Source organism: Chionomys nivalis, chromosome 23 (assembly GCF_950005125.1).
Source record: "Chionomys nivalis chromosome 23, mChiNiv1.1, whole genome shotgun sequence".
Classification (NCBI taxonomy): Eukaryota; Metazoa; Chordata; class Mammalia; order Rodentia; family Cricetidae; genus Chionomys; species Chionomys nivalis.
In genome coordinates, this window is record NC_080108.1 from 40,496,892 (window position 1) to 40,523,874 (window position 26,983).

The 26,983-nt window shown below is 42.8% G+C and overlaps 2 protein-coding genes across 2 annotated transcripts in view; both read right to left on the reverse strand.

Annotated features, from left to right (window-relative positions):
• Positions 1 to 7,738, reverse strand: part of LOC130865098 (E3 ubiquitin-protein ligase HERC2-like) — a 33,541-nt gene extending 25,803 nt beyond the window's left edge. Inside the window, exons 1-4 of the mRNA XM_057755981.1 lie at positions 7,633 to 7,738; positions 7,454 to 7,543; positions 2,826 to 3,001; positions 1,531 to 1,642 (exon numbers count right to left, since the gene is read on the reverse strand). Coding sequence (XP_057611964.1) covers positions 1,531 to 1,642; positions 2,826 to 3,001; positions 7,454 to 7,480 — 315 coding nt within the window. The 5' untranslated portion in view covers positions 7,481 to 7,543; positions 7,633 to 7,738. The remainder of the gene's footprint in view (positions 1 to 1,530; positions 1,643 to 2,825; positions 3,002 to 7,453; positions 7,544 to 7,632) is intronic.
• Positions 7,739 to 12,090: 4,352 nt separating this feature from the next.
• The window catches only part of LOC130865102 (putative HERC2-like protein 3), a 58,118-nt gene continuing 43,225 nt past the window's right edge, over positions 12,091 to 26,983 (reverse strand). Inside the window, 14 exon segments of the mRNA XM_057755984.1 lie at positions 12,091 to 12,179; positions 12,448 to 12,482; positions 13,377 to 13,513; positions 13,606 to 13,872; positions 14,081 to 14,223; positions 14,496 to 14,624; positions 15,821 to 15,959; positions 16,884 to 17,114; positions 17,427 to 17,635; positions 17,709 to 17,856; positions 18,262 to 18,443; positions 21,394 to 21,576; positions 23,774 to 23,966; positions 24,743 to 24,930. Of these exon segments, the coding sequence (XP_057611967.1) occupies positions 13,660 to 13,872; positions 14,081 to 14,223; positions 14,496 to 14,624; positions 15,821 to 15,959; positions 16,884 to 17,114; positions 17,427 to 17,635; positions 17,709 to 17,856; positions 18,262 to 18,443; positions 21,394 to 21,576; positions 23,774 to 23,966; positions 24,743 to 24,930 (1,958 nt within the window). The 3' untranslated portion in view covers positions 12,091 to 12,179; positions 12,448 to 12,482; positions 13,377 to 13,513; positions 13,606 to 13,659.

Genomic DNA, 26,983 nt, shown 5'->3' on the forward strand with positions numbered 1-26,983 from the left:
ACCATCAACATACCTATACCTGACCTATACCTAACCATCAATATACCTATACCTGACCTATACCTAACCATCAATATACCTATACCTGACCTATACCTAACCATCAACATACCTATACCTGACCTATACCTAACCATCAACATACCTATACCTGACCTATACCTAACCATCAACATACCTATACCTGGCCTATACCTAACCATCAATATACCTATACCTGACCTATACCTAACCATCAATATACCTATACCTGACCTATACCTAACCATCAATATACCTATACCTGACCTATACCTAACCATCAATATACCTATACCTATACCTAACCACTGCAAAATGGGGATCTGTGACCTCAGGACATAAATGACATCTAAGGCTGCCTAAATAACAATATAAATTAGTTCAAGTAAGTGAGTTCCAGCAGTCTCTGCTTCCTAGTAATACCAGTGACAGAGGCACATGACTGATGTTGTCACCACAGAGACTAAAAAGAACAGATCTCATCAGGTGAAGTTGTCCCCCAATACTAAAAATTAGAGTAAGTTGGGTTTTTTGGACCTCATCAAACAAGATACAATGTACAATTAATTCAGTCCTAATTCAGATGCATTATTTGTTAGAGTTACTCTATTTTTTTATTTGGAAAATGTCACCTTTTTTGTGAGTAAGCACTTCAAAAATTAGCCTTTAACTCAATTATTTGTGAAATCAAGTATAAGCATAGAAGCAAATGTTTGTTTTTTCAAGACACAGAAAACCTTTGGAGCCTGTCCTGGAACTCGCTCTGTAGACCAGGCTGGTCTGGAACTCACGGAGATTCACCTGCCTCTACCTCCTGAGTGCTGGGATTAAAGGCGTGTAGCACCACTGCCCAGCAGTCTCAGGATTAATCAACAGTGAAAGGAAGGACTGGGTGGAGAGGAGTGAGGGGAAACCATGATCAGGATGTAAAAATGAATGAATGGATGATAAGTGAATGAATGAATAAATGAATGAATGATAAGTGAACGAATGAATGGGTAAAAGGGGGAAGAAGGGGAAACCATGATCAGGATACAAAAATGAATGAGTGAGGGCTGGAGAGATGACTCAGTCAGTGGTTAAGAGCGCTGCTTGCTCTTCCAAAGGTCCTGAGTTCAATTCCCAGCAACCACATGGTGGCTCACAACCATCTGTAGTGAGATCTGGTGCCCTCTTCTGGCCTGGAGGCATACATGCAGAATACTAAGAATACTGTATACATAATAAATAAATAAACCGTTTTAAAAAAAATGAGTGTGTCAATGAGTGGAGGGGGGAGGGGGTCTCTACCCACAGCCACTCCACAATGACAAGTGTACACAGATCTACTGTCCCATTTCTCTGTGCTCACAAAGCATTCTTTCCATACAACTGTATATAAAGGAGAGAAGCAGCTCACAGTCTGAACTCAGAACCCACATCTAGAAAGAGGGTTAAAGAGCCTGCCTTGCTGAGCCTCAGACAGAAGCCGCAAGCACTGCCGTCAGGCACAGGGAACGGGGTAGGTACCTTAGAGCCTTTGAGCCCACCCAGCTGGTCCTTGTCATTCAGGCCCCACACAAACACTTTGGTTCTTATTGTAGCAGCTGACTCCAACCTGGCAGTCTTCTTTCTAATGAGACTAGACAGGAAACAAAGGTAGAAACAAAGCATTTAAAACATAAAGAGCTCCTCCAAGTAAGGAGTCCTTCTCAAAGACTTGCTTTAGCACATGAAACCACCAGTCTGTATACAGGCAAGTGCTCCAGAGCTGTGGCACTGATGACAAGAGCATGTGTTGAGCAGCAGTACAGATGGAGCTGCTCTCTGTCTCCTTACATCACTGAAAGTCACTTACAGCAAAATGCGTTTGGTCACCTGAGTTGCGTCCACCGCCTATGGAAGGCTCTGGCCCTACTAGGAAGCCAGCATGGCAGGAGCAGTGTTGGAGACACTGAAATGTGTTTTGCACGTTTGTCTGAACAACCCCACATGCACTAACCCATCTGCAAAAGCTCAACTGTGAGGAAAGTGATCAGCACAATGTTTCTGTCAGGACTCCAAAGGAAGCCTAAAGTAGTCCTTGTTACACACGTCATGGAATTAACACATAATGGAAGAATCTTTGTCACCCTGACACACCCTGTTTCATAACACTGAGGTTTCCTGTCCGGGGCAATGTTCCACTGCAGTCCCACACAACCCCTTTCTTCCCAGCTCCAACACCACGCTGATGCAGGAGAGTCTGTCCAGTGTCACCGTCCACCACAGGACGGACCCACAGAAGCTGCTGCACACACACGCACAGAATGGCAGCCCCAGCAGCAGGCATCCCCACCTACAGAGTCAGGTAACAAGAATTATACACAAGAGCCTCGAGCAGCCCAGAGTCAGCAGTGTAACAACGTCCATGTCCGTAATGCCACCCGGCTGTAAGCTTAAAACTGCAGAAGTGGAAAATCAGGCTTAATGTATTTTACCATAATAAAGAAAAGCTAAAACATTTAAGTTAACAGTAAAATAGCTAGCAATAGAATGTGCCGTACCATGTCTACCGAAAATCATGATCTAGCACAGAAAACAAAAGGAAGCTACAGGGATTTAAACCAAAACAGGAACAGAATGTTTCAGATTAAAAACAAAAGTAAGCTTTTTTTCCCCAATCTTCTCTCTAATGGTCATTTTTTTTGAAATGTGCATTTTTTATATTTTATTTTCTTGCAAGATAATTATTTTTGACAACTCGACTAAGCATCCTAGTAGGCACGATTCACAAACTGGGGATGGGACAGAAGGCAGCCAGTCCCAGAGGAAGAAGCTCTCACCTCCCAGTGCTGCCTTTGTCATCCTCCTCCTCCTCGTTATCTGAAGCCAGAAAAGGAACCGCTGCCAAATCCTCCTCCTCAGCCCGGATGCGTCCCAGCAGGATGAGACCGTGAATTTTGCAATCGATCCCTGAGCTCCTGCACTGCTTTATTGTGATCTCAATGTACCTGTGATACTGGATGAGAAAATGACAAGTTACAGACGCCTCAGACTCAGAAGACAGACACTGACATTGACATTCTGGGAAGATTGCAGGTTACAAACTACATCTGTGATTTCACCAGTCTGGGTAGAAGAAGGCCAAGATAAAAGGAGAAATCAAAGAATAAAATGGAGAAATAACATAAAGAACTACAGAAAACAGGAAGAAGACAGAGTGGGATTTCATTTCCTGCCCCCAAAGAAGCCAGTTAGTTCATCTGACCACACCAAGGAGCATGGTCAGGGCTGAATCTTGCCAGCAAGTGCCCTGAAGGGACTCCTAGCTCCCAGGGAAAGCATGAGAGCTACCAGGACAGACAAGTGTGAGCTGCTGGAAATTCAAACTGGAGTCAGAACATCAAGCTAACTAGACCTCAGGAAATTACACCCTAGAAAGAGGTGGAAGAACCTGAAACTGAACGCTTCCAACACTTAAAATCCTCCTTCCCCACCACTGCCTGGAGAAGTAACAGGTAATCTCACAGCCAGGCAGTGGAGAAGTATAAAGAATGCCAGAGACTGAGCCAAGTCTGTGCCTGACCGGCAAAAGAGTAGGGATTGTGGAGTTGAGAAATCACACACAACAAGTGAATCAGACCCAGGGAAGGAGCTGTAAAACCCGGAGCATGGTACAGCATCTGGCCGGAAGCACCAAAAAACACCAAGCTAGACGGTGTAGAGGGGCAGAAGCACAGGCGCAGGTACAAAGCTAAGATCTGTGACAGCCCCAGCCAGGTCACAGCAAGGAGGAGGTACAGGGGCTCCATGGAGTTGGTGGCAGACCCTGATGCACACAACACAGGGACAGACTCTCCCCTCCCAGGGTCCAGAAGCACTCCTGAGAACACAGTACCTCTTCTCTTTTATCCAGTATGGCCTTTTATCAGTAATCTTTTGATTTTAGCAACCTATTTTATACACATACATCTTTTTTCATTTTAAGAATTTAATTCTTCCATATTCATACTTTTGTACCTTAAGTAGTCGATTAATATGCTGTGGTTTATATCATGTTGGAAAAGGCTCTTAGATCCATGTCTCATTTCTCTAAATCTAATATACATTGTTTTCTACTGCTTTTTTTAAACCTCTAACCCACATACTTTCCTTCTTACTCTATTTTTCTCCATAGTTCCTTCACTGACTACTTAAAATACTGATACTCTTAATCCCTGTGAGTTTGCAACATTCCCCCCAACCAGGAGGCTAGTGTCCCTGTCTCCAAATCTTATAGGGACAAGTAAGGGACACAGAACTCACTCCTGCAGCTAATACTAGTACTACTGTCCAAACATCAGAAATGTTACTGCAGCCAGTTTCCCCCTGAATATAAACCCAAGTGAAGACAACCCACATGGCTGAATTCATATGAAATAAAAGTGAGAAATCTATCAACCCAAACCCAAACCCACACACACGATGGATGGATGGATGGATGGATGGATGGATGGATGGATGGATGGATGGATAGATAGATAGATAGATAGATAGATAGATAGATAGATAGATACATGGATGGATGATAGGATAGGTGTGATAAAGCACAGAGGGTCACTATATGCTAATAAAGAGAACAATTCAAGAGGACACAATTATTTAATTTTTTAAGTAAAAATTTATAGGTAAGTATTTAATACCCAGAATTTTGGGCTCCAAATTCTATAAAATACTGAGAAAGTGGATTTAACAGGTATCCTGCCATTCTCTAAAAATTGATGTTACAGGCAGACAGAGAGCAGAAATAATCCCTGAATGCGATGGGAAAAACCCACCCCACAGTGACCCTTAGAAAACACACAAATACTTTAAGACTAAACAATACATTTTAAATGAACAGTGACTCACTGAAGAAATGGGGAAGGAAAATGTCAAGCTCCTACAACAAGGGTACAATGTTCCATCACCCATGGGATAACCTGAAAAAGAAATTACTAAAACAGGCACCAATGAAGCCCACAAGATCATTAGAGAATACTTTGAAAATGTGTGTTCCAAGTTTGGAAATCAAGAGATAAAATTTCTAAGTGCATATGACCTACAGGAATTAAATCTACAGGATGTTAACAATATAAACAAATTCATAACTTTAAAAGAGTGGAAGCAGTACATAAGTAACCCTTCACAATGAAAAGCCCAGAACTGGATGAGTTTACTGATGAATAATAACAAATATGTAAAGGAAATCTGACACCCATCAGCATTTATGAACATTTCACAAAACAAAAAAGGAAGGTATAGTATCAATTTTATCTTACTAAATCACTATCACCTTGATATCAAACCAAAGGAACCATGATTAATTTATCAACAGATATAAAAACACCTTTGTAAACTAAAGTCAAAATCACATTAATAAGATTATATGCCTTGATCAAAGTGGTTTCCTTCCAGAGATGAAAGGTTGGTTCAATATATGCAAATCAATCAACATAATATAACATATTAATAGATTTAAAAACAGAAACCACATCGTCATCTCAATAAATACAGAGAAGGCAATTTACAGAGTTGAACTAAAGATAAAAGTCCCTGAAGAAATTAGGAATAAATGGAACAGACCCCAATATAGTAATATTGGCTATTAGATACGGCAAACTTAGAGTCAACACCGTACTAAATGGGGAAAACTGACATCTCCTCTACAATTGGAACAAGACAAGAGAACCTGCTTCCTCCATTCTTATAAAATATGATGTTCATCATCTCAGCTATAGCAACAAGAAAGAAATAAAAAGGGATTAAAAACTGGAAATATTAGTGTGCAGATGGCAAGACTCTATACTTAAGACACAGTGAGTCTAATAGGAAACTAGAAGACCTGGTAAATGCAGTATACAAAATGATAACACAAATAGTAATAGCTTTTATTTATACAACAATAGTAAACTTGCTGAGAAAGGAACTCAAAAGAAAAAATCCTGTATACCATATTTTCTTAAAAGAGGGAGAGAAAGAATCTAGGAATGAACTCTCAGCAGAAGGTAAGTATACAAACGCTGAAGACAACACTAGGTGACTAAAACACGCCCAGGCTCCTGTCTTGGCAGAGCTAATGTCATAAAGACAGCTCTGTCACCAAGAATAATTAACAGGTTCAATATAAGCTTTTTCAAAACTGCAATGATGTATTAACTGAAGTAGAAATAAATCTTAAACTCATATGGAAATATAAAAACAAACTGGGTAGTCAAAGTAATTCTATGCAGAAAGAACACTGCCAGATGCATCATAATATACAACCTCAAATTATTCTACTGAACGCTACAGTGACAAAAGCCACATGGTCCTGGTACAAAAACAAACACGCTGACAAACAGAACAAAATGGAGAACTCAGAAATGAATGCACACCGCTATTTTTCAAGAAATGATGTCAAAAACAAACACCAAAAAAAAACTTAGTAAACAGAGGATTGGCACAGCTAGATGCCCACCTGTAGAAGAATGAGATCTTTATCTCTCACCCTACATGCAACTTAAAGTGAACAGGAGAGCAACTGGAAACACTGAAATGGCTAAAGGGAAATGCACAGAAAACACTTGGTATAGCTATACATGAGAACTTTCTACACAGAACACCAACAGTAGAGCTAAGAGCCCCAGAGCTAAGAAGCAGAATGACTAGAAGCTAAAGTCTCACACAGCAAAGAGACCATGTGCAGAGGGCACAACCGTCCTACATGTGTACAGAAAATCTGTCAGACGGACTTTTCAAGAGACACAACAAACCCAGATTCTTTCTGCAAGATATTTTATTATTACTTCACAGGTTCAGCAGTTGAAGCAAAGGCACATCAACAAAGCAGCAATTTCAATATCACAAATATTGTCAGAAAATCTACCTTAAGGAAAAGATATTAGGTGTTGACAAATATGTATGGATGTAAAGAGCAACTTCAGCCAGGGACGGTGGTCACACATGCCTTTAATTCCAGCACTCTGGAGGCAGAGGCAGGCAGGTAGATCTCTGTATGTTTGAGGTCAGCCTGGTCTACAGATCCAGTTTTAGGACAACCAGGGCTATACAGAGAACCCTGTCTAGAAAAACCAAAACCAATCCAAAACCAAAAAGAAAAAAGAGAGGGGGGGGAGGAAGGGAGAGAGAAAAGAAAGGAGGGAAAGAGGGAGGGAGGGAGGGAGGGAGGGAGGGAGGGAGGGAGGGAGGGAGGGAGGGAGGGAGAAAGAAAAACTCCAATCAAAGCTTTTTTTAGAGAGCACTAGGAATATGAACATATGCTTATTACCAAAAATAGGGAAAAGTGAAGTTGGTTTTGTTTCTTTCCCAGAGGTAATTGTATAAAATAAGGTATTAAGGAATGTAAATCATTTAAGAAGAAAAAAACTCATCTAAGTGCGAACACATAGCTGCCATCCATGGGCTACACACAATCACACAGAAAGAAACAGGTCACTACAACTCAACTCACCTCGGCACAGTCATTCAGCAGGGGCATGGTGGTGTCAGTTTGGTTGATATTAATAGTCTTTAGTTCAATTAGGTTATAAGGAACTTCCACCTGGGGGGAAAGAAAGGTAAAGAAATCAAACAAGCAATCTTTATTAAACGTTAGGAGAGGCTTCTTTTAGAGGAAACGAATTCAATTACCTGACACCACGACCAGGGATGGCATGTAGCTGCTGTCTGCAGGATCTACTATCATTTTTAATCTATGAACAAGAACATCTGGGAAAATCTCCAAACGAATCCAATGCTTTTGTTAAAGGGGGAAGAAAAAAAAATAGATGCTCAGTTACCGAAATTTAAGTTATATTTAGCTGCTAAAGAGTCTTCACTAGGCGCTAGCATGATGGCTCTGAAGACAAAGGCTCTTGCTGCTAAGCCTGATGATCTGCATTCAACCCCAAGGAATCTACATGGTAGAAAACCACGAGCTCTGACCTCCACGTGCGTACACACACACACACACACACACGCACGCACACACACACCAATAAACAAAGTAATATAAAACAATATCACTGAAGCCTGAACCTGAGTTTTAAATGTAAAATGTAGTGTGACGATTCACCCCTACTCTGGAAGAAAGAACATCCCTTCCCACCACTTGCTGATTTGAGCAGTCTCACTCCAAGTCACATAAATGGTACATTTACAGACTTCTGACCAGGATCTAGACTGGGTCACAGAAAACGTTTCCCTTCCCATCACATCTGCCCTGCTGGCACACAAGGTACAAACAGTGTTAGTGAAATCCCCAAAACTCATTTGTATGCCAGAAAAACTTGTAACCTGGAGTATAATAGGAATTAACATTTTACATATGAAAATATATAAAATAATTGGTTACTCAACTGGTCACTTAATAAAATCTGTATTCACAGTGTTTAAAAATCTAACAATAATACACAATATACTAGTCTGTATGTTTAAAATTATTTAATGACCTGAAATTTAAAATGAGCGCTGAGAGGGTATTTGCAAAGCTAAATGTTCTCAGTTCAATGCAAAGGTCTAAAATCCACCTTCTAAATCAGAGTGTTTCCTGACACATCCCACAAACATTACCTTCCCTTGGGATCCAGATGATTGCCAACAGGGCTCACTGCCATCAATGAGACGAGAGGCCTGGTTCACAGAGGACGACACATTCAGACTCTTCACCATCCGCGACCAGCTGTCTAGCAGCATTCCAGGCTGACTGCTGTGACAGCGCTTCAGCTGCTTTCCGGAACGGCCACAGAAGACTGCAGACTGCCCTATTGCATGGTCAGACAGAGGACAGACACTATGGGACTGGACAGAGCCCCCATGTCTGAGAAACCAGAGGACTACACAGCAAAGCGCTTCTAACTATGCTAGTTTCAAATATCTTTAAATTTAAAAAGAGCCGTTAGTTAATACCAAAAATGGCTTTCAAAAAGCTATCCAATATTACTTTGTATCAATTTGAGAAATGAGGTCTGTATAATGCTGTAATTCATTCCACATAAATCTTCTCAGATAATAACAGGGCAATGTATTTCCAAATAACCTGTGTCAGTTCACAAAAAAAAATTATTAGAATGACTTTTAGGATCTGAGAGAGTAGTTCAATGGGAGAATGTGTGTGTGGTATACAGGATGCCCCAGAATCAGTCTCTTGACTACAAAAATAAGAATAATAAAAATACTTTTATAAATGCAGCGCTAAAGATCAACTTTGTATTTACACATCCATTAATGGTGAATTCTGAAATTCAGTTAGCCTTTCCCAACTAAAAGAATAAGACAAAAGCGCCTTTAATCCCAGCACTTGGGAGGCAGAGGCAGGCGGATCTCTGTGAGTTCGAGACCAGCCTGGTCTACAAGAGCTAGTTCCAGGACAGGCTCCAAAACCACAGAGAAACCCTGTCTCGAAAAACCAAAAATAAAAAGAATAAGACAAAAGAAAAAAAAGTAAACAAACCTCTGTTTGAAAGTACCGAAATAATGAAATAGAAAATAATTAAGGCCAGCAACTAAAGAAGGCTAGGGATAAATGGAAGTGTGCAGAGGAGACGCGGCCTGGATCTGACAGCTCCCTTTATTGCTATCAGAAAGGTCCAAGAGGGTTGTGAGCAGCTCCAGGAGCCGAGCTGCATTTGAAATCCCAGCAGGAAGTACAGACAAGAGTGAACTATGAAGTGACGTCACATTTAGGAGGTGTCTCTGTCCTCTGTTCACTAGATTACAGCTCAACATACACCTATGTCAATGACAGTTGATAAAAGTGAGCTCAAATAGGAATTGATCACTAACATCTGACAAACCAACCCTGCTGATTAAAGGCTCAGTTTACCCCACTGTCTTCAGGGTTCTTCTGTGCTGTAATGTTTCATCAGAATGTGTCTTACACAGTTGATAGTCACAACTTTCCACTGAATATGTATATCAAGTGTTTTTATCTGTGTATTTATTCATGGCCATTTAAGATTTGTTTTCCATGTTGGCTATTGTGAATGATGCAGCCATTAACATGGGTGGGCAAGCATCTGTTTGTGTCTTGGGATGGGAGCAAGCAAACAGAAAGCACTCTTCTATGGCCTCTGATTTAGTTTCTGCCTTCAGGTTCCTGCTCAGTTTATAAATCTGTAAACTGCAAAATTAAATAAACCCTTTCTTCCCTAAACTTCTTTGATCATGGTGTTTTATCACAGCCACAGGAAGCCTAGCTAAGGCAGCAGGAATAGGAAAGACAAGATGAGGGAGTTAAATGCTAATGTCTGTTTGGATGGACAGATGGTTTTGGAAATACATAGTAGAGACAGCTAGCACAGGACATAAACTACCTGAGACAACTTTACAGTCAACATAAACCTAAGCTCAACACTGCAGCTCTGTGGTAAGTGCTGTAGGCATTCCCATTCCTTAAAGAACGCTCCTTAGCAATGAGACGGCACTTAGTCATCAGCCAGCTCCAGCAGAGCAAGAGTGAGTTCTCTGTGGCTGCACCGATGAGAAGGTACAGATGCTCGTATCTTCTATTTGTGCTTATAATCTCCATAATAATGAGTTTTTAATTATAAAGGTCAAAAACTGAACTTAGTCCCTTCATATATTAGGAAATAAACCACATTAACAATGCTAAAACTTTCCATCCTTTAAGAACAATCTTCTGACTCGGGAGGCAGAGGCAGGCGGATCTCTGTGAGTTCGAGACCAGCCTGGTCTACAGAGCTAGTTCCAGGACAGGCTCCAAAGCCACAGAAAAACCCTGTCTCGAAAAACCAAAAAAAAAAAAAAAAAAAGAACAATCTTCTGTCAAAACACTGATTTAGCAGCCATAAATGCTTTTTTAAACATATTTTTGTTTTGATACACAAGAATCTTTTAAGCAGCTGGGCAGTGGTGGTGTATGTCTTTAATCCCAACACTTGGGAGGCAGAGGAAGGTGGATTTCTATGAGTTCAAAGCCAGCCTGGTCTACAAGAGCTAGTTCCAGGACAGGCTCCAAAGCTACAGAGAAACCCTGCCTCCAAAAAAAAAAAAAAAAAAAAAAAAACTGATAGGGTTTCTCTGTAGCTTTGGGACCTGTTCTTGTAGACCAGGTTGGCCTCGAACTCACAGAGATCTGCCTGCCTCTGCCTCCCAAGTGCTGGGATTAAAGGCGTGCACTACCACCGCCTGACTAAATAATCCTTTAAGTAAAGAAAAATAATTATAATAAAAATTAAAATATAAAAGAAGTCATTTGTTCTTGCGCTACCTGGGAAGTTCTAACGATGGCCAAGCCCTGGGAAAGCAACAATATTCCAGAATCCAAGTGCTGAAACATAAAGTAATGGTGACACTCGTCTGTTTAATCTGGCTATTTTTATGTCTGTTTATTCCTGGCCTTTACTGTATTTCTCAGACATATTAATCAAACTTTTATAGCATGGTAAAAAGAAATGTTAATGCACACAGTAATAAGGGAAACTATAGTCTGTAACAAAGCATTCTGTTGGCTGTTACCTTTCACGAGCCCCACACTTTGATGAGTAACGGATCCCCACTTGTATTTTGGTGTGGTTACGGAAGCTTTGACCCGTACTTTATCACCAATCTTGATGTGAGAAGAACTCGGTGGGGGATAACCTAAGGAGTTCATTGGCAAACACACTATGATTAGTGCTACCTTTCTGGGAACCGTGTCTCTAAGAAATAAAATGTGTTAAAAAGGAGTGTGCTCACCTATGAGTTCAACGTGAATATAGCTAACCCAGTAAGTACCCCCTTTCTGCTGCCAATCACACTGCACATTGAGGTCATGCAATCCATCTCTGTCCAGCTTGATGACTTTGCCCACATCACCTTCACACACTTCTTCATATGCTCGACAGCATCGAACCATCATTCCGACCTGAAATTGAAAGGCAAAGTGCAGTAAAGTACACCTAGACAGAAGATACAATGTAAAGATTTTATTTAGGACCCAGAAATAAGCTAAAAATATTGCGCTGGTTAGTTTGTCAACTTGACACAAATTAGAGTCACCAAAGAAGACAGAACGTTGAGGAGCTGCCTCCATCAGGCTGGCCTGTGCGCCAGCATATGGGCGGTGCTCAAGCAGATGAAAGACGAACAAGGCCCACCTGAACGTTCTCTCTCACATACACAGCGTAGTCATCGTTACTCAGGAAGTCAGCACGCTTCTTGTAAGTCTGGCTCTCAGTCACAACAGCACCAGCAGCCTAAGTGACATAAACACATAAACAAATTGAAAAAGACACATAAGAAAGACTGTCGGGTGGGCATGGTGGCACACACCTTTAATCCCAGGAGGCAGAGACAGATGGATCTCTAGAAATTTGAGGCCATTCTGGCCTACATAGTAAATTCCAGGCCAGTTAGAGCTACACAATGAGACCCTATTGACAAAAACAAACTAAAGTACTGAAATCCATAACATAAACAAATGCAGTAGACAATACTGTACGTTCATTCTAAAAATCTTCCTACCTTATCAGCAATAGCACAGTATGTAAAATAAAGTTCTGCAAAAAATTTTAAATACATTATATTAGTGTTTTGGCTGCATAGATGTATGTACACTACAAGCATGCCTGGCATCACAGAGGACAGATGAAGTTACAGATGGTTGTAGGCCATCATGTGGGTGCTGAGAATTGAACACAGGTCTTCTGTAAAAGCAACAAGTGCTTTTAACCTCTTAGCCATAATTCTAGGCAAAATGAATCTTAACAGTTTGCAATAAACAAAACTTTCCAGAGCTTTTAAAAATGAATTTTATAAAACAATTGTTTCAAATAAAAAAATCACTATATCACACAAAATATGATTGCGTATTTAAATGGTTGTCTTTACTCGGGCTGTCAGTATGCATCCCAGGCTAGTTTCTGACTCCTGATCCTTCTGCCTCAGTTTCCAAAGTAGTATTACAAGCATGCAGCACTATGGCACGTATTTTTGACTTTTAAAAACAGAGTATTGGTATACTTCCAAGGCTAGTCTAAAACCATCCTTGAACTCATGATCCTCTTACTATGGAGGGTTCAGCATATTTATTTGTATTTTAGCCAGACAATGTCTAATGATGCTGCCAGGAACAGCTTTGAACTCTCAGCTCAATCAATCCTCCTTCTTTCAGTCTGCAGAGTAACTGTGACCACAACAGACACGGCTCTCCAGTGGCTTCTACCCAACAGCACTCAATTGTTCTCATTGGCTTCTAAAACTAAGAGGAATTTAATAGAGGAAAACCAATCATTATCTCAGCGGCAAAAGAGACAACTTTGTCCTCTATATAGCAGAGCTGTGGGTAAAGCTTGCACAACTGGCCACAGGGCATGCACTGGCTCTTTTGAGGGATGGAGAAAAGTAACACAGAATCATCGTGTAAGACTGGTAGGATACGTGGAACCACTGACCACAGGGTATGGGGTATCGTCCACATCTTCCACCACCTCCTCGTCTGAATACTGGTCAGATACTGTGTCCGCATCCGAGAACTCTGTAACCTGGACATCAGAGTGGTCTAGTAGCCACCCAACCAAGGCTTCCACACCTAAGAGCAAAAACACTCAGCTACCTTCAAGACCAATAGCACTGTACTTCAAACCCAAAAAACAAGCAAGCATATACAGGGAAAAATTATACCAGGCAAACCAGATGCATTCCCAGATGTGCCGGAGAGCGACTTCAGAGCAAACTCTATATTCTTCCTAGGAAATCCCATTTCCATGAGCTGCACACAATAGGCAGAGCAGGCGCTGGCGACGGCCTGCGCTTTTTCGCCCTGGCAAGATGGATGTGTTGTACAGAGACTGGGGTGGTGGCCTCACTGGAGCTGCAGTCTTCACAGCCTGGACTGGAAGGGTGTGTGGATTCCACAGCCAAGCACTGACAGAGGGCCAAGGCAGCAGCCTAGGCAAACAAGGAAGGTTAGGAGAAGGGCCCTCGACCATCTGAGCATCTTCCATGAGCTGCACTGCAGAGTACAGATTTACGAATGCATCTCAAAATGAATTAATAAAGCACATTAGGGAAGGGGACTGCTTCAGTTAGAGCTAGTCAGTCAGTCATTCACAGTTAACCACACTGAGTTACAGCTATCAAGGTTAGACAAGTGTACCTCAAGTTCCTGTTTATCAAATATGGCTTTCACAGGAGATGGCTGGGTGGCTGAGGACAATAACTGCTGCAGGAGGATCATCGGAGGCTGTGGCCCTTCAGGTGACATGTCCCCGAGGTCAGGGGATGCAGCTGCTCCATCATCTGAATTTGAAAACAAAATCTGTATATCCTACTTCTCAACAGCCAACCCACCTCTACTGAAGGTAGTGTGCTGGCCCGCCTGCACTGTACAGCCAGGCATCAGTCCTCAGACACACAGGTCTCATAGCTGACAACTGCATCTGCAGCGCAGCCAGCCCACACACCAGGCACGCGCTCTCCTTTTATCAACTGCTAATTCATGCTCCTTGTACATGTTTCCACTAGAGTATCTTTCTGTCACATCTACGTAAAACTCCCTGTTAAGAAGATACCTGCATGTAGAGTCCCGGGCTGAGACAGTATCTGCCTTAGTTTGTCTTGGTGGGAAAGCAGCGCCCACCCTGCTTTCAGGATGTACAGCTTCAGCTGCTGGCTGCGTAGCAGGTCCAAGTCTACTTGTCCTATGGAACAAAAGAACCAGTCAGAACCAGATATCCAGCTCATGTTCACCATGCGTGCCATCGCTACAATGGGAAAGCAATGGTGTGGCTTTCAGGAATGAACTGATTACCAACAACTGTGACCTCTGACCCCTAGGTCTCCTTCCTTCGGCGCCCTAGGTATCTATCTTAATGCATTGAACTGAAGGCTAGAACCATGTAAGCATTTCCTGCTATCATTAAATGTTTCCCAAATTACTGAAATTTCAACCAGACACAAATAAAACATTTTCATATTTTCTTGCAATATTCCTAGGAGGAATTTTGTCAAAAGCATCTACTTTAACTGAAGCCATTTCCCTAGGATGAACTCTCTGATGCAGTGATAGGAAGCCGTGCCACATGTGTCTGACAGCAGACCAAGGACCACAAAATAGCCTATGCAGGAGAGAAGCAACTTTCCTAAGCAGGGGATGTAGGAGGCCTTGGGGACAGCACGGCAAGTGTAGGTTGAGAAAATGAAATTAGATGAGTCCTTGAGCACTAAACTTGGACCAGCGGGCAGACCAGTTTGTTCACTATGATGAACAAAAACGGAGACAATTGGGAGAACACAGACTGAATTTGAGGCAAAGGGCTGCTATATTCACAGGCCGTCCACTCAGAGCTGTGAACTGCAGACTCAAAATTAAAGGTGTTTACCATCACAGACGTTGGAGCAACAACAAATACTGAGTAAACAGGGAGAGTATGTTCAAAGAGGAGACAGAATGAGATGGGGTTACGAGGGAAACCACAAGATTTCAATGGTATAAAGAGCAAGAGAAACAGAAACAAACTCCGAGCATAACCAAAGGGCAGGAAGAGGAAAATCCCAAGAGTGGTTACCCAGACCCAAAGGGAGGAAAGGTTTTAAGGAAGCTAGCTGCCCACCACAGTTAGAGACAAAGTTCTTTAGGGCTGACCCTGAGAATGTCATGAGCAGAGAAACAAACCCGATATCCTAAAAGTCTGCTAAGAATAGGTGCTGGCAGTTCGAAGTGATGGGGTTCCACATCTGAAGTCAACGGCAAACCTAAAAGGTACTTTATATTCCTAACTATAGCTGACAAGTGCTACGTGAACTCCAAGGCTCCAACAGTCACACAAACCCACTCTGATAAAAGGACAAGCAATGCCAGTTCAGATTATTTTACCGTGGAACACTATGCACTGACCTGCAAAGGCCTGTTTTGCTGATTTCTTTGTTTTGTGCTTTTCCAATTTGCTTCCAGCAAGGTTCACCAACTCAGCCCAGACAGAAAGCATGGGCTCCGTGAAAGGCAGGTTGTTTACGCTAAAGGCCACAGCAGGGAGCTGAAGAAAGGGCACAAAATCCTTCAAAGAGTTGCTGATGAGATTAACAAAGTCTGAAATTTATTAAAGCATGAGACCTGAATTTAAATATGCATACTCCAAGTCATGTCCTGCCTGAGGATAATTCTGAAAGATACTCCAGAAAGATAAAAGTACACATACAACAGATATACTCTATAGGAAGGTTTTCTTTACCAGTTCGCCAACACTAACCTATCAGGGTGGTAGTTATAATCTAAGACTTTTTCTGTACGTTCCAAATTTACTACGTGTTCTTATTCCTATTATAATCAAAAATATTTTATTAAAAAATACATAGTCAAATTGCACTTGGGTTACACAGAATTATATAACCTTCTCTACTGTGCTAGGGCATGGGCACTTGGGTTACATAGAATTATATAACCTTTTCTACTGTGCTAAGGCACGGGCACTTGGGTTACATAGAATTATATAACCTTCTCTACTGTGCTAAGGCACGGGCACTTGGGTTACATAGAATTATATAACCTTCTCTACTGTGCTAGGGCATGGGCACTTGGGTTACAGCAGCTAGCTAAGCTATGGCATTCCCCACGATTAAAATCAAGATTAAAAGCATTTTTCTAACTAAAGACTATTATTTAAAAAAATCATTTTTAGAAGCCAAATTATTCAATAAAAATACATTTTAGAAACTCCTATTTTAAATACTTAAAATTACCTTATAGAATGTCAATCTCTTTTTATGTCTAAAAGTCCCTGGCTGTATGCTCCCTGAGACGGGCCTTTCCTAGAAGCACAAGCTAGCGCAGAAGGAAAGCTACGTGAACTCCTGACTCACACAGATAGCTTCCTAGAAGACAACATAAAGTACCGGTTCTAACATTACACACCAGTTTCAGTGCCACCACTAACACTCGAGAGCTCCACCAAGCTACATACCGGTTTGAGCTGATTCAACGGGCAAACTCGGCACATGCGCATGTCACAGAACTGCACAGTGATTCTGCCCTTTGGGGTGATGCGAGTCACTGTGCCCTCTCCAAACTCATCATGCATGACCTGGCTTCCCAGGCGCAGCCGGCCATCGATCCCTCCAATCACAGCCAGCACTGCCCTGAGGCCCCCCACTTCCAGGTTCTCAGAGTCCGGGAAGTAGTCCTCCAGCAGGGCCTAGAAGGGAGACAGCGAGTATGAAGTGTAGCTAAACTCAAGTCCTTTATCTCATTCACTATGTATAAATTCACTTTAGGAACAAGAGCATCACTACATTGTCCCAGACTTGTGAGCTCAGGCAAACCTTCTGCCTCAACCTTTCAAGCAGCTGGGACTACAGGCATACACCATGCCTATCTGAATTGTTAATTTCTTTAATAGTTATTTCCATCAAAATGCCCTTAAGTAAACATGAAATAAAAATGCTTCGTGTTTAAAGATAACTTGACCACTAGGATCCCAGCACACTGTTGGAAACCTGGAACACACCCTTTCTGGAGTCTTCCCAGAGCAGCTGTGTGTGACGGAGCAGAGCTGGGAGTTAATGTATTTGTTGATGAGGCCGTTCCACTGGGTGAGCGAGTGCAGAGTGCGGAGCAGCCCCACCACCTCCTCAGCCAGAGTGCTGCTGTGAGTGGCAGTCAAGGAAGCTTGCAGCCGCACGCACCCTCGCACCCTCCGCTTCCTCAATGTGGATTCTAAAGCAGAGAGAAAACCAAGTTGCACAGCACTCACTAAACAGGGGCACCAAGGACACGCACCGCCACTCACCTCTAAGGAATGGGACATCAGAAGAACAAGTAGTGAGCAAGCTGCCCAGGAAGCCAAACAGCTTTTCCACCAGACACTTCATGTCCCGTGCCCTTTCCGTCTTGTCCCATGACGGAAGAACTGCTTGTAGTAAATGGACAGCTAAGATCTGCTCAAACACAACACAAAATGATATCAGACAGCGTTACCTTCTCTTTTCTTTATCCCTTAATGAAATTAACCATCTGCAACTTTGACATTCCTGATTAATCAGATGGTTAACAGGAAAGACTACCAGGAATTCAAAATGAATGAATTTAAGTGAAACTGTTCTTTAAACTTAATTCCTGGCAACCATGTTACTATTTTCATGGGCAGACGAGAACAACTGAGAAAAGGCAAAGAAGCTTATTTAGCAACTGAAGGGACTGCAGTAATCAAGACCCTCAGCAGCCAAGGCCAGGAGGTTCCTGCTGCACCTGTGGCTACTTTCTCCATGAAGAAGCATGGTTACCAGGTCTAGCTTCACTCAGGACTGCCCTCAGTGAGCTGGGTTTGGCTAGCAGCACATTACCTGCCTCTGCAGGGAGGCGGCAGTGAAGGGCGCATGCCCCTCCACAATCTTCATGAGCAGTGTGATCCACCTTGGGGAGCTGAGGGCCCCACAGGCCTGCGGGCTGAGTGCGATGCTCCGGACGAAGCCCAGTGTACACCAGCTCCGGTGCTGCTCCCTGCACACCAGTCTGTCTGGAGGAGCTGCCAGAGGAGACAGGGCACGCTTGAACCAAGAGTCCAGAAACCAAGCGTGAGCACAACCCTCACAGTTAAATTACCTACCAATTCATTTTGGGCAATAAGCTGCCTTACAAGGGGACTCAGACAGGAGTGGAGAACGGCTTTAAGTTGGCTCAAAAAACATTTCATGGCATCATTTTAACCCTTTCAAATGCATGCGATCAGACTAGTTAATCTACTTACCCTGTTTCTACACTTCTAACAGCAGTAATTTACAGTGTGCAGCTATTATACTTCTTAATCTCATGTGCCTTAAACGCCCTCACAATTTTGACTGACATCATAAAATGCCCAATCCAAGTTTACTTTGTCTTTTTCTTATGTAGCCAGAACACACGATCCTACCTCTACTTCTCCAGTGACTGGATTAGAGGGACATTCTAATATGCCCACGAGAACAAGGTTTTCTACTCCTCCTGACTTCCCAGTTTCCAAAGAACATGTCCGCCTTTCTATTCTCTCAAGTTAGGATGTGAAGCCTGTGGTCTGAGTTCCCATGGCAACAGCAGCGGCAGCAGCAACTCACCTTCCCCCAGCCCATACCGCATTCCTGCCCTCCAAGCTCACTAAGACCCATGTCTTAGCTAAGACACAAGCTCACATACTAACATTCACATATATACTTAGACACTAACTCCAAATTTCTGAGACATATTCAAATATTGTCTGCCACAGTCACTCACACAAGCTCTCACCTTTACTACTACTGCAATCACTAGTAGACTCACAATCATACATTGCATACAGAAGCAAAGGACACACTTTGCACACATCCCTCCTACTTATACAGAAGACATATGCTTAGACAATCACTCATGCTAAAATACGCATACACATCCATTTGCACTCATCCACCTATGCACATACATGTGCTCACTTTCTCCCTCTATCAACAAACAAGCCTCCTCCCAGTGACACATTCAAGTCTGACCTTTGCTCTCCTATGTACATTCACAACAGTGACACTGATAGCATGCATGTGCTCAGCTAACACTCAACACCTGCTCCCATATTATCACAGCCATCTGTGCCTATGTTTACCCCCCAGACCACACCCACACGCCCTCACTCTCACTGGCACGGACACTCATGCATGCTCATTACCGATACTTGGTTTTGCACTCACAGTCAGGAACAGACACTCTCACACACTTGCAACCACACAAGTGGGACACACACAAGCACATTCCCACTACATCTGACGCAGCTACTTGTACACAGACCTTCCCGTACATACATACTCACACAACCACACTGAAACACTCAAATACACATAACTTCATGCTTCCAACACAAGATCACTCATTCAGTGTGATTCTATTATTGGTTGCTAACCGACGACCTGGAATTAACTAAAACCAGAGATGCTAGGTACAGCTGTGAGGAATTTTTCTTTCTTTTTTTTTTTTTTTTTTTTTTTTTTGGTTTTTCGAGACAGGGTTTCTCTGTGGTTTTGGAGCCTGTCCTGGAACTAGCTCTTGTAGACCAGGCTGGTCTCGAACTCACAGAGATCCACCTGCCTCTGCCTCCCGAGTACTGGGATTAAAGGCGTGCGCCACCACCGCCCGACAGGAATTTTTCTTGATGGAATTATTTGAAGTAGGAAGACACTTTGTAAATCTGGGCCACACCTTCTGGTGTGGAGCCTACATACAGGACATGGAAGGAGGAAGTGTCTGTTCTTTCACGCTCCTCGCTCTCACTGAAGTTCTTGCCCTCATGAGCATTACTCTACTTCTTTGGGGTTCTGGCATACACTGAAGGCCAGTACAGACAGTCAGCCTTGTGAACCAAACAACCACTAGATGCTTGGTCTGTCTGTTGAAATAGCTGGACCATAGTCTGTAGGCCACTCTAATAACCCTGTTTTCACACTGATAGATTCATTTTGTCAGTTCTGTTTCTCTAGAGAATTCTGACTGACATGCTCAGCGGTGGCAAACAAACTGTCTCACACAAGCATTTACTCACACAGAGCTAACACACGCATCAGAAATGTATCCAAACACATCTGTGTGCATTCACACTCACAAGCATGCTAACAGCTACACATGCTCCAAATTCCTTTGACAGTCATACATACTTTCAGGCAACCAGAAACATCCACCCAAGTTCAAGTGATATTTGCTGTTTTTACACTGGTACTCAGTCAGAACACCAGCATTTGACCCTAGTTGAAAATAAGGTCTCTGAGGATTAATATTAAAGACTGAGATAACATGCAGGAAGGGGGCTGGGCCCAAAGCAAATAAAGATTTCCACAAGAGAAGGACATAAGTAGTGCAGAGTGCACAGAAGACAAGGAGACCAGCAGTGAAGTCTGCAGCACAAGATGTCCAAGAAAAGGCAAAGGGAAGGAGCAGGGCTCTGCTGAGAGCCTGCCGTGAGGATCCCTCGTCTCCAGTGCTCTAAGGGAGCAGCACTAGAGGCTGAGTAGTCCTCACACATACACCTCCCCCATCCCATGCCCGCCCTCATTCAGTGCTAGCCTTGACTCTAGCATCTCACAAGGGGAAGATGTAAATAGACTGGGTGAGGTTCACTGGTACCCCTGTAAAGAGGAAATCTGAAGCACATGCACACAAACACACACATTCAGAGGAGAGTGTAAACAAGAAGACAAAGACTATGTTCATATGCCTACAAGTCAAGAACTGTCAAGCAAACCAGTATTAGAGAAGCCTGGAACACATTCTCTCTGGTAGCCTCAGAAGGAAGCAGCCCTAGTGAAATTTTCTGTTGTTTGCTACATCATGTCTATAATGCTGAGGTCCAGCAGTCACAGGGGCCTTACTACACACACCTGACTCACAGTCTCACCCCCAGACTGGCCCACAGACATACAGACTTGAGAGGTTCACACACACGCATCCACACTGAGGCTCTGTGCTCATATTGATTCATGTCATACATAGCTTATCTGTTGTTCCACTTTCCACTAACATTCTCAGCAGTCCACACAAAGTCTTGGTGGCCTCGCTCTGCATGACATCAGCGTGGACACCAACGGACAGACACAGAGTCTGTAGTAAGTTAATAATGCTGGTCAGCATCATCGCTGTGGGATGGATGCTCCTGTCTCCTGGTTCAGCTTCTGAAAAGGACAGTGAAAACAAGAAACAGCGTCCTGAATAAAATCATCTGGGGGTGTCATTTAAGGTACTTAATACCACACTCTGTTTTTCTTTACAAAAACTGAACAAAGTTTAGAATAGTTTTAGGTTCACAGAAAAATTAAGAAGATACAGAGATCTAACAAACTTCTTTTTAATACTACAAAATGAAACAGACCTTCACAAGAAAAAAGGAAACTTAAAATTTATTCTCTTTCTCCTTTCTTTTTTTTCCCCAAGAGACTCTCACAATATTACCCAGTCTAAGTCAAGTCCCTGGGTCCAAGAGATTCTCCTGTCTAAGCCTCCTGCCACTGCCACTGGCTACCTGACCATTTTGCTACCATCTTCCTCAAAGAAAATGAGATTTAGGAGGAGGAGGTGCAGGGGCAGAGAGAGTGTGGAAGCTAGAGGAAAACCTCCAGTGTCTTTTTTTTCAGGTAACATCCATTTTGTTTGTAAAGACAGGGCTTTCACAGAAACTTGTGAATTGCTGATTAAGTTAACAAGTCTGGCCAATAGATCTACACCAACCAGAGTTGGGATTACAAGCATGCATGTTACCATGCCAACCTTTTGCTGGAGATCAAATTCAGGTCCTCATGTTTACATAAGAATAATCACTTTACAAAGTGAGCTATCTACCCCACCCTAGAAAATGAGATTTCAGAATAATATTGTGTTTAAGCAACCTTACTATATAAGCAATAAAATGATTCCAAAGTTTTGTATCTTGAAAAAGAAAACTTATCACCAGGCAGTGGTGGCGCACGCCTCTAACCCCAGCACTTGGGAGGCAGAGGCAGGTGGATCTCTGTGAGTTCGAGGTCTACAGAGCAAGTTCCAGGACAGCCAAGGCTGTTACACAGAGAAGGCCTGTCTCAAAAAATCAAAACCAAACAAACAAAAACGACAAGTTATTAAATGTCTAGGAACTACAATGGGAGCAAAGACAAAGCAGCAGCATCCCCTGAGCAGCCACGTGCATGGCCAGTCAGTCCAGCTGTGGGACAAGGAGGCCACGGCTCTGTCACACAGCCACCTCTTCCCTGGCTCACTCCACAATGACAAATACTCCCATACAGCTGGGAAGAAGAAGGGGCTACAAGAGGCACACACTATAGCTCAGATGCTCTGACAGTATAGCCAACACCCACCCACAAGATAAGCACTTGTCATCTTAGACTAAATGTGCATGCTCTGAGCCCACTGCAGTTTATGGGACAGCTTCTCTCACATTCGACGCCAGGAGCTCTCTTCTTAGCACACCCTCCAACTATCAAGGAATAGGGAGGAACTTAAAGGAAGCAGGTGGGGCCATGGTGTAGGAGGTTCTTCTGTTCATGTGTTGCTTTCATTGGTTAATGAATAAAGAAACTGCTTTGGGCCTGATAGAGCAGAACTTAGGTAGGAGGAGAAGATAGAACTGAATGCTGGGAAGAAGGGCAGAGTGAGAGAAGTCATGGATTCTCTGCTTGAGATGGACGCTGGTTAGAATCTTGCCAGTAAGCCACAGCGATGTGGCAAAACACAGATTAATGGAGATGGGTTAAACTAATATGTAAGAGTTAGTCAATAAAAAGTTAGAGCTAATGGCCAAGCAGTGCTTAAATTAATACGGTTGCTGTGTGATTATTTCAGGTGTAAGCTAGTTAGGTGGCCGGGACAAACAAGCGACCCACTCTCCTTACAACAGGGCCATACCTTGAAGCTGGTGGAGGAAGAAACAAAGCGTCCTCAAACAAAATAAGTACATAAATAGGTTTGTTGTTGTTACTGTTTCAAGGTTCAGCAGGCAGAGATACCTGCCACCAGTGACCCCAACAAATTGTCCCCTAACTTATCACATACAAGTAAGACACACAAACACACATATAAAAACAAATAAAAAGACGTTAAGATCCAATTTAACAAGCATGTTGCACTCTATCTTCCACCCCACTCTGGAAGGGCGTCAGAAAGCACAAAATAAAGGTGAAGATGCGTCAGTCTGTCCAGGCTACTGGACCGAGCCCCTTTACCCATCTACACCAGAATCATGTGTTTAAGGGGCAAGCAGAGCAATGTCTTCCAATGCATCCTGACCACTTCTAACTCTGCAGAGGGAAAGGACAGCCACCCAACTCATGAACAATCTGCCACGCTACCCTGACCTAAAGGATTCTGTGAGTCACCCACCTGAGTCATCTTCTGTGTCTGAATCCTCTGCAGAGGGCTGTGATGACACTGGCAACTCCACCAGCTTGAGGTCATACTTTCCTTCTTTACCCATCCTGTATGAGTTAGTGCTGCCCGTGTCTCACTGGACCCTGATCCAGCCATCCTCTCCCAGCTCACCAATTACACGGCCTAAGCCTGGCGGAGGCCCATCCTGAAACAGCAAAACCAAAGACCAGGTAAGAAAGTGACTGTCCTGTTCTGGACCCACCATGGTTCCTGTATTGATTCTGTACAGAGATTTTCATTCAACCTCCTCCTGACCCAAATATAACTAAAAAAATGTATAGATTCTATCATTGTTTTTACTTTGTGTGGGGTGGGGTGGGAGGATTAAGACAGGGTTTCTCTGTGTAACTGCCCTGGCTGTCCTGGAACTCACTCTGTAGACCAAGCTGGTCCTGAACACAGAGATTTGCCTGCCTCTTCCTCACAAGTGCTGGAATTAAAGGCATGCACCACAACTGCCTGGCAATCATATCATTTTTAAATGCCATGAAATCACAAGCTCATGTTCCTTTATTAAAGAAAAGAATTCTGTCAACTAAGGAATTCTCTGAACAAAGCATAGTGAGCGTCCCAGCAATCAAAGTGGCCTTTCCAATGACCTCAATCACTAGGCCTTTTAGCAATATTCTGTCAAGTATCCCAAAAGAGAAAGGTATTGACAGGGTGCCATTACCTGATCTCAGACAATTTAATTTCTAAGAATACGGAGACCAAACCCATGCTTAGCAGTGTGTCTGAGAAAATCTATGTGACATCACGGGAAGGAAAATATTGTCCTCATGTCTTTTGCCTCTATTTTATTGCTCAGAAATCAATAAGTCACCTATTAATCTTGTAAGTCCTGAGTTCAGATAGCCACCTATTCCAACTTCCACTGTTTGGTGTTAGATGTGCTAAGATGTTAATGAAAGCTCTGAGTACCTGGTCACCCCACTTCCAGTCCACGCCTCTCATGACCCTGGTTCCAATCTTCATCATAGCAGCCAGTTCTGGCCCTGAAACAGGGAGCTGAACAGGAGCGGTTTCCTTCCTTGTTTCCTCCAACACTGAAGCAGAGGCTCCCCGGGCAGAAGCACTCATGTCCTCCTCAACACTGTCACAAGTAGGACCTGTCAGAATGCCGAACAACAGCTGAGCCTGTAATTAGCCGCAATGTCCTACTTTTACTATTTTTAAAAATTGCACTTATGTGTAAGTTGCATGTCTGAGCGTGGGTTTGCACAAGTGGGTACAGTGGCAGCAGGTGCCATAGAGCTGGAGTTACAGGCAGTTGTAGACCAGCAAACACGGGTGCTGGGAACTAACTAAACTCGGGTTCTCAGCATCAGGGGAAGTACTCCTTCAACAGCAGAGCCATCTTCCCAGCGTCCAATGTGCTATGTTTTTACAGACACATCAGAAAATGTGGTGACATCATATCATCCTAGCACTAAAGAGGATCATGAGCTCAAAGCAGACTGTTCTACACAGAAGGATCCTGACACACAGAGACACACATGATAGACAGACAGACACACACACACACACACACACACACATAGCACAAAGATCAAGAAGAACTGATCAGCACTAAGTTTAAAGAACTTATACTGGAGTCTCACCCCCAACCCTGCAGGAAACCATCTGCAAGTGTCTTTCCTCCCCTTCCATTCCCCGGGAACTCTGCAGACGCTGGCAGGACCCAGCCTTTCTCACCCAGCCTCATCCTTTGTGTCAGCCTCCAATACCCAAGGACACTCTCACCTGGGAACTCACTGGCCGCCATTGCCTGGGAACCCAGTAGGTGATCTTAACTTTCCCCCCATGGCAAGTTCGTCAGTCTCATCCCAGCCTGTAGCAGACCACATGAAGGGGCCTGGTCACCCTTTCTAACTCTATTCTATGTCAAACCTCATGGTAGACACAGCTTTTTTCCTTCTTGTGGACCCACTCAGTCCCCTTTTAGCTCATCTCTAGGCATTCATATCAGGCCCCAATACCAAGGAACAGATCCTACCCAGGTCTCCCAATAGCCACACCTGGCAGCAACTCAAAATCCCAAAAGAAAGTAAAACTAAAATTTAAAAAATTTAGGAAGTCACACAAAAACCTCAGAGGTAAGCCTCACCAACAGAGTGGATGAAAGACAGAATCTCAGGCATTGAAGACAAGATAAAAGAAATAAATACCCTGGCAAAAAGAAAAAGGAAAGAAAAAAGTTAAATTCAAAAAAATTCAGGTACAAAATATCTAGAAAGTCTGGAACACTATGTAAAGACAAAATCTACGAATAAACATAATAGAAAGAGAAGAAACTCAGATCAAAGGCAGAGAAAATATTTTCAACAAAATCACAGAAGAAACTTTTCCCAACCTAAAGACGGTGATCCCTATCAAGGTCCAATAAACATATAGAAAACCAAAGAGAATGGGCAAGAAAACAGACTGCCCTGACACATAATAACCAAAACACTAAACGTATACAAAAAAGGAAGGACATTAAAAGCTGTAAGAGAAAAAGTCCAAGAAATATATAAAAGCAGACCCAATAGAATAATATCTGACTTCTCAATGAAGACTAAAACCCAGAAGGGTCTGGATCAATGTTCTACAAACTCGTAAGAGACCACAGATGCCAAACCAAACTACTACACCTGGCAAAATTTTTAATTACACTAGACAAAGAAAGAACAAGATTTCAAGACAGAACTAAATTTAAGCAGGATCTATCTATAAATCCAGCTCTACAGAAGGTGCTAGAAAGAAAACTTCAATCTAAGAGGTTTATCACAGTCAAGGAAAGAGAAGGAATAAATAATCTCAGAGCAGCAAATCAAGAATGGAGGAGCCCACACCATGACAAGAAAATAACAGGAATCAGAAAACACTGCTCACTGATAACTCTCAACATCAATGGTCTCAGTTCACCAATAAAAACCATAAATTAATAAAAACAAGCAAACAAACAAAAAACAGGATCCATCCTTCCACTGCTTTCAAAAACCACACCTTCCATCAAGGACAGACATCACCTCAGCATACAAGGATAGAAAAGAATGTTCCAAGCAAATGGACCCAGGAAGCAAGCCAATGGAGGTATTTAATATCTGACAAAGTATACTTCAAACCAAAATGAGTAAGAAGAACTAGGGAAGGACACAGCATACTTGTCAAAGAATGAAT